Source organism: Emys orbicularis, chromosome 9, assembly GCF_028017835.1.
Source record: "Emys orbicularis isolate rEmyOrb1 chromosome 9, rEmyOrb1.hap1, whole genome shotgun sequence".
In the NCBI taxonomy this organism is placed as follows: domain Eukaryota; kingdom Metazoa; phylum Chordata; order Testudines; family Emydidae; genus Emys; species Emys orbicularis.
In genome coordinates this window covers 77,289,467-77,297,400 of record NC_088691.1, presented here as the reverse complement: position 1 = coordinate 77,297,400, position 7,934 = coordinate 77,289,467, and the positions used below count along the sequence as shown (strand labels likewise).

The 7,934-nt window shown below is 44.8% G+C and overlaps 1 protein-coding gene across 1 annotated transcript; it reads left to right on the top strand.

Annotated features, from left to right (window-relative positions):
- The first annotated feature begins 1,634 nt into the window (after positions 1-1,634).
- On the top strand, positions 1,635-7,564 carry ZIC4 (Zic family member 4). The gene is made up of 2 exons (XM_065410781.1): positions 1,635-2,829; positions 7,125-7,564. The coding sequence occupies exons 1-2, from the start codon at positions 1,635-1,637 to the stop codon at positions 7,562-7,564; spliced, it is 1,635 nt and encodes a 544-aa protein (XP_065266853.1).
- The last annotated feature ends 370 nt before the right edge of the window (positions 7,565-7,934 follow it).

Genomic DNA, 7,934 nt, shown 5'->3' with positions numbered 1-7,934 from the left:
ATATAATACTCCCAGAACTAGCCAAATTGTGTAATCTTAGGAAGTAAGACTCTAGTGTCGCTTAACTACTATTTCTCAAGTAGAAAGACCAGTTATCTGTGCTGTCAACAAGTGTCAGAAATCTAAAGAGTTGCCCAGCTCTGCTTCCCATGATGTGTTCTGTATGCAGAGCTCGTCCCCTCGCATTGTCCTCCTTTCAGTTTGAGAAAAGGCCCTTGAAATGCTCGTACATGGGAAAGATTTGTGTGTGCTATAAATAAACAGGAGTCAAAATGATGGGGGGGGGGAGAATCCTAACGAAGCATCAGAGCTGAATCTGAGCATTAAGTTTCATCAATAAAAACTTGCTCCCACAAAGGACGCTACTCAAGGGAGACTGAAGGAGCCCCATGCTTCCCTTCTTCCTCCGGGAATGACCTTCAGGCAGGAGATGGATACTTCAGTAGGATTTCACAAACCGAGACAAAAGTGCAACCGCGCTCTTTATTCAAAACTTGAGATAGTGACCTGGCGTGGGGGAGGGAGGGAGGGTAGATGGTGCAGGCTCAGGACCTGTCTCCCCTCCTGCCTCCCCCCGCCCCGTTTCCCCGGGCGTTTTGTGTGGCTGGATCACGGAACTTAGGGGAAGCCCCAGCCCATCTTTGTTGCTGCGAAGAGTTGCGAGCTGCACTTTAAGTCACCCTGCGACTTAACAAAGCAACGGGCGCGCGAGCGGCCAACCAGGCAACTTGTTCCGAAGGCAGCCGCGGTTTGCCGCTACGTGCCGGCTGGTGGCTCTGGAGGGGCTCGGGGGAGAGAGCGGGCGCGGGGGAGGCTGCTTGGCGGCGGGGGCAGGCTAGGTCCGGACGAGCGGCGGAGCTAGCCAAGGAAGCAGACGGGTTTCGAAGTGCAGAGGCTTCCGGCTGCCGATCGGCCTCCCCGGGGCGAAGGGCAGAGCGCGGGGAGGAGGAACCAGCGAGCGGGCACCTCGAGCACGATCGGCAGCGCGGCTGGAGCTGCTTTCCCTTGGACTGGCTCCTCCTTCGGCTACCGCCGCTCATTGCCGCTAAGCGCCAGCGAGGAGCCGGGGCTGGGCCAGGAGATTGCCGCGCCGGCCGGCCCTGCCCTGCACTCTCAGTGAAAAGCAGCTAGAAACCAAAATGCGGGGAGCCAGCGCCGGGCATTGCTCGCTAGCGAGGCACATGGGGGGAGGGAGGCTTTTAGCGGAGAAGGGGGCGCCCCCTGGTTAGCGCCTGCGTAGCTCCGTCCACCCCCTACCCCCTCCACACACATGCACCCTGATAAAGCTTTTCAGTCTGAAGCCGGACCTGTCATCGCTGACGTCAGCGAGCAGGCTGTGGCCAATGAGAGCGCGCGGTGATTGTTTCGCTCTCTGGGCTGGCGCCGTGTCCATGAATTTCTATTCAGCAGCCTCCCAGCGTCCTGCTGCTGCCTCTCAAGCGTATAGGATTCCACGTAGGCATTAAAAGGGGGGGAGGGAACAGGAAAACAAAAAAACAAAAACAAAAACCAAATCAGCCCCAGCCCCTCTCCTCCCCTCCCCCCCCCAAAAAAAAACTTTGGGGGAAAAAAGTTTCGCCTCTCTCTGTCTCTCTCCTCCCCGCTGTCAGGTGACTTTTTAGAATTAGAAGCTAATGAGCGTGGATGCTTTGGGGAGCCCAGTGATGGACCCTGCTGCACTCTCCAAACGGAACACGGCGCTGAGATTAGTACACTTGGCAGGGGCTCATCACCACCATCATCATCTCCACCCCCCTCAGAGCATGACAGGCTTCCCGGGCATCGCCGGGCATCCCCACTCAGTGGCTCCCACGCACCCTGGGGAGTACGCCGCGGAATCCCGCCTAGGGCCGAGTCCATTCCGGCCTGAACACATGGGGCACCACCACCACCACCATCATCATCATCATCCTCACCACCCTGCGGCCCTTAAACTCAGCCCTGCCCCTCATCCTCATCCTCACCACCAGTACCACCACCACCACCACTACCATCATCATATGGCAGGCCAAGCTGAGGTGGTCTCTAGTCAAACAGGAACGTTTGGCCCGGCGCAGTCAACAGCAGTCCCTTACCCAGTGTCTCGCACAGCCCAGGCTATTTCAGCAGGTAGGGACTTCTTAATACGCAGAGATCTGACAGCTCCAGTCATGCCAGGGCTAACTGAGCAACACACTGCTACAAGTTCTCACCACGGAATGTTTGTCTCAACAACAGGTAGCTACCCCGGACACCATGGTCACCACCACTCAGAAGCTGGGAATCATTCTCTGTTCTCTGGACTCCATGAGCAGCCTCCCCATGCAACTCCAGGTGGCCATCTAAACGGACAGATAAGACTGGGGTTACCTGGAGAAATGTACGCCAGGTCTGAACATTTCACTCAAGTACCAGCCTCCAGGACCGATCCTTTTGCTGCTTCCTCGCTTCATAGCTACGGTGGCATGAATCTGAACGTGAATCTGGCTCCACACCACGGCCCTGGTGCTTTCTTTCGTTACATGAGGCAGCCCATCAAACAGGAACTCATCTGTAAATGGATTGAGTTGGACCAGACTCCCAAAAAATTATGCTCGAAAACTTTCACCACAATGCACGAGCTGGTGACTCATGTCACAGTGGAGCATGTTGGAGGACCCGAGCAGTCCAATCACATATGTTTCTGGGAAGAGTGTCCAAGAGAGGGGAAACCTTTCAAAGCCAAATATAAACTTGTAAATCACATCAGAGTCCACACAGGTGAAAAACCCTTCCCCTGCCCTTTCCCAGGCTGTGGGAAAGTGTTTGCTAGATCAGAAAATCTCAAAATACACAAAAGAACTCACACAGGTCAGTATTGAAAGCTATCCTTAATTTCTTTATTTTGTTCAGCGTCCTCTTTAAGTAGTGTATCGTTATGGAGAATGAATGCACACCAAATAATTATTTTAATTACATTCTTAGATTTGTTTGCTTTTTTCTCCATTTGCAAAATGAATAAATCTCAGAATTTATGTATAGAAATTCTAAAGCTTAAATAGACTGATATAATGTTTGTTCATCTATATCTTTATAAATACTGAGAGATATGAATACTACACGTCTATTCACACAGGCTGGGAATTTTTTCTCTCTGGCAGTTTAAAGTAGTTGGGGGAAATGAAATCATTGTGCAAGCTCACGAATTAAAAGTGAACAATAGAAATTACAGCTTGTCTAGTCAGTTTTGACTGATGTCGCTGAGATGCTGCTGCCTCTAACATTGTGAGAATAACACAGCTGCAACCTTTTCGTTCAACAGTTTTGTTTTGGTCAGATGGAGTTTTTAATGTTTGAGCTGAATAACAGTGACATTTTTAATGAACATTACCATCTAAGGTCTCTGTGCATTTGCAAATGTGGGGAGCTGAAAGTTTTTATTCTAGGGAGGAAAAATAGTATTGTTTCGGCCTGTACATTTTGAAATGTCATTCGCAGAACTGCTAAGTGAAATTAGGACATGTGTCAGAAACATCTGTTAGTCCTAGTTCACAGAAAGGAAAGTAACTCGATGGAAGATTTTGCAAAGCGGTGTTTGAACTCTTCCGGCCAGAAAGGCATCTATAATTAATGAAATTGCACGTAGAAAGTTTTCACACTTACAGAAGCAGCCTGTGAAGTTGTATTAATTAGTTTAGCAGCCGGTGTTTGTAGTCTCTGGCGCTGGCTTTTTTCTGAAGAAGAAGATAAGAAATAAGCCCTTTTCGGAAAATTAAATCTGTTCCAGTATAGGGTTTTTCACCTTCCACCCCCTCCTGTACAGCCTTATGCACTGCTAGGGAAACTACATAATCCTATTGTAAGATCTGTTTACAGCCAAACGATTTTTTTCGCCCTCCAGTTCATAAAACTCCCCCTCCCCCACGGTCGGTGTTTGCCTTGACCCTGGTGCAGTTGCATTTTTGTGCTACAGCTCAACAAGGTACAATATGCGTGAGAAATATACTAATTTTGTATCAATGTATTTTAAATATAGCGCAGTAATTGTACAGTAGCCATCGCTATTAACATAGTATTTTTCCACAGCTCGTTTTAAATATATATTCTAACGTTTTATTAGTCTAATAGTCTTTCGATAATTTATTTTTTAAGTAAAAAAGACCCCACATAATATAAATGATACCCTAAGCCATCTTCTTGTTAGTTCAGAACAGGTAGAACCATTAAATAGGATAGCTCATCCCTTAATTACAGTGTTTTTCTTAAGTAAACAAACTTTTACTGCTCTTTAACGGCCTCACTGTTTGAAGTCTGTGAAGCAGAAAATGGTTAAATTCTTAGGGAAATTGACCTACATCAGGGAAGCAGGTTGAGAGTATAACAGGAATCGTAGGTTTGGATTTATTAAACATAATTTCGTGCGTACATACTTTTCACTTTAACTTTCCCAATGACTAATTGCTGCATTCCGAAAAATCCTGCAGGGCCTTTACGGTTGCGTCGTTTCTATTAAACACCCAGAAGTTGTCAAAAACAAAATGTTTCTGAAATCGTAATAGAACTTTGTACAAATTATTCATGAAGACAATTCTGAATTCAACAGGAAAATAATTGCCTTCTCAAATATTAATGACTGCATTTCCCTGAGTCTGGGAAACGGGTGGATTTCTTGCGTTTTGGGGATTTGCACGATTAAATTATATTTATTATCTGATTTATAACAACAGCGAACAGGTAGGGATGGAAGGAATTCATGTTCCTGTCCTTCAAGCAGTCTAGGAACAATAGTGAAAAGTGTGAGGTTGGAAACTATTCCCAGCGACACACATGCATTTTAACTTTTAATTGATAGAGGTGCTATTCACAATTTTATGCTACTCCCTTCCCCCGTGAGGATTTTGTAAATACCTTAATCCACTCTCAGAGTTGGGGGATTATATCAAAATCTCCAAGAAGCTGAATGTCACTGAACAGTTTTGCACAGCTACAAGTGTGGTTTTAAAATGGCGGTTTAGACTCTTGGCTTCTCGATAGCCTTTATAACTTTTTACATGTAGCCTTCCAAATGCAGGACGTTTTAAATGGTCTTTTCCTGAAGTATAAATATTTACACATAGGAAAACCTTCTCTTTAGAAGGGACCACTTAAAAAAATATTCGCATTGCTGCTAGTTATTGAGGCATTCAAAGAATGCAAACCAGACAGATGAGAAAACGTTGCCCTTTTCAATCTCTAAGTCGATATCTGATTGTACGAAAAAGGCTATTTAATTACTGTATCAGAGAGGTTAAGCGAAGTTAAACATTTTTCAACACTTGAGAAATGAGGAAGCAGCCCAATTTTACCTGAATGTAACTCACTTTGCACAATCACGATGTTTATGAGGATGGCTTTCCCTGGGGTCTCCTAACTTACTGCTTGCTTGTACTACACTAATATCCTTGATTTGTTGTCGCAGCTCAAGATGCTGAAGGTCAAACTGTTTCCTTACGTGAATCTGTAGTTCGAATATATACTTAAATGTAGAGCGAGAAAATATTTTGTTGCAGGACCTGAGTTGCACCATTTCGTCAGTGATCTTGTTTTTTAGAACTTGTTTATTATTATGCCAGATATTTGCTAGTTTGCTATTCAAATGTTAGTGCTACCGTATGTGAGAGATCGTGCTCGATTATTGGCTTTAAAGTCACTGAAAGAGACTTACTTTAAATATGGAGCTTTCCTCCGCCCACTCTTATAAAGTGCAATTGCATTAAATATTTACAATACTGATATTTAATGTATTAAAGGACGATTTTGTGTCAAAAAGGAAATATAATCAAGGTTGCGTCATTCATAAATTAGTAATTACAACATCCAAAAATATTGATACATGCTAAGTCCTCTTGACCAAGTACGGCAAGATGGTGTGCACAGTGGCTTTGTCTGAGCATCCAATCCAAATAAGTTCAGAGTTATATTTTGGGGCTTCTTTTGCAAGCTAATATAAGTTTATGTTATTTTAAAAAAAACCAATATTCCCATACCTCGGGTAATAGAAAGTTCGTGCTCCTTTTGCGTACACGTTTTGCAGTTGTGTATTATCAGGTAGAATAATTTATGGAGAAGTAATATAATTTAATGCTGAAACTGTCTTTGGCGCATTTCCTTGAAAGCACGCCTCATATATCATACACTATACTTAGTATAGAAAACCCTAGGTTAACCTCTCGCAGTACTCAGCCAACATGATTGTATTTCTAAACACGTATATGATGTTTCTGATATTGCCATCAAATTTAATCCTGGTTTAAATTTCCTCCATTACTGCATATGGTTGTACGGTGAAAGAGTTTTACCCTAACAACAGCAACTGGCACTGGCCTAGTCACTTTCACATTGAAGCTACTCATATTGGCTCTCACAGTCAGCCTGCTTTTAAGACGGCTCTGTTCTTTAAACCTGGCAAGATAACATGCAGTAAAAAAATCAATCTATATTCATAAACGCTAGCTATGATCGTAGTCAATATAAAATATACTGTAGCAGCTGGGATTTAGCAAAGCCATGAGCAAAATTTCCACGTGCACCTCTGGGAGTGTGAGAAATGAACTTAATGTAATTTCTGGCCACTCCTGTGCACAACACTGAATTGTGGCAGACAGAGCACACATTGTTTACATGTAGCCTGCAACTGCACTTGGGCTCTACCTTACCCGACTTCTTTGTGGCTTGCACAAATCCCACTTTAACAAACAATTTAGACTAAGGGGGAAAGGACAACTATGAATTGGTGTTTCGGCGAAAATTGTGTGTGTGTGTGTGTGTGTGTGTGTGTGTGTGTGTGTGTGTGTGTGTGTGTGTGTGTGTGTGAGAGAGAGAGAGAGAGAGAGAGAGAGAAAGAATGGAAACTTGGAAAAATAATGTAAGATTCAGGTTTAAAAATATTTGCACCTATGCTAAATTCTATTCGCATATATTGCTCAGATCGTTTTTTAAAGCACACCTCTTTATTTGTCTGTACAATGAAATGGGAGATTAGTGTAGAGGGGCTATTTGGAAGGTTTAAATCACAGGGGCATGCTGAGGGATTTCATGTTTTAAAACCCTAAGGAACCCCTTTTCTCCTCCCCCAACACTACCACCCATTTTACTAATGTATGTACTCGTTAATTGCATTCTTTCAGGAGAAAAACCATTCAAATGTGAATTCGAAGGCTGTGACAGACGATTTGCCAACAGCAGTGACAGGAAGAAGCACTCTCACGTGCACACCAGCGACAAACCCTACAACTGCAAAGTGAGAGGCTGCGACAAGTCCTACACCCACCCCAGTTCCTTGAGGAAACACATGAAAGTGCACTGCAAATCCCCTCCTCCGAGTTCAGGCTACGAGTCCTCCACACCTTCCCTGGTGTCTCCCTCCTCGGACTCCGGCCGGGACCCTCCTGCTTCCTGTTCTCACGCAGAGCCAGTAGCATCGTCGCAAACTGCAGCTAACCTGAGCGAATGGTACGTGTGTCAGAGCTCGGGGGCCAGTGGCATCCCAACTCCTCCCAGTAACTCTCCGTCACCTAACCCGGGAGAGGCTTCTTACACGAACTGTGAGCCCAGGCCCAATTATTAGAAATAAATCAATAAACAGATAGCTCACACGGTCTGCAGTCTGGATCTCATCGAATGGTCTCCTCTTGTTACTCTCCTACCTTTGCGATGCAGAACCACTGTACCAAGACTGCCACAGTAGAGGGAACAATCTTATGCGAGGGGATCATAGATAATGTGAGCACCACACACGGGGAATAAAAAAAGAGATAGAGGCGCTGCCCTGGCACATGGCCTCTGAAGAGAAGATACATTGTAAAATAAATTAAACAGGTCTCTGTTACAAACTGCATTTATGGTACCAAGCACACGCGAAGGCAACTTCAGTCCGTCCGCATTGCTTTTTGCATCCTTATACACACTCCTCTGGTCGTCTGGTTCTAATATGTTTA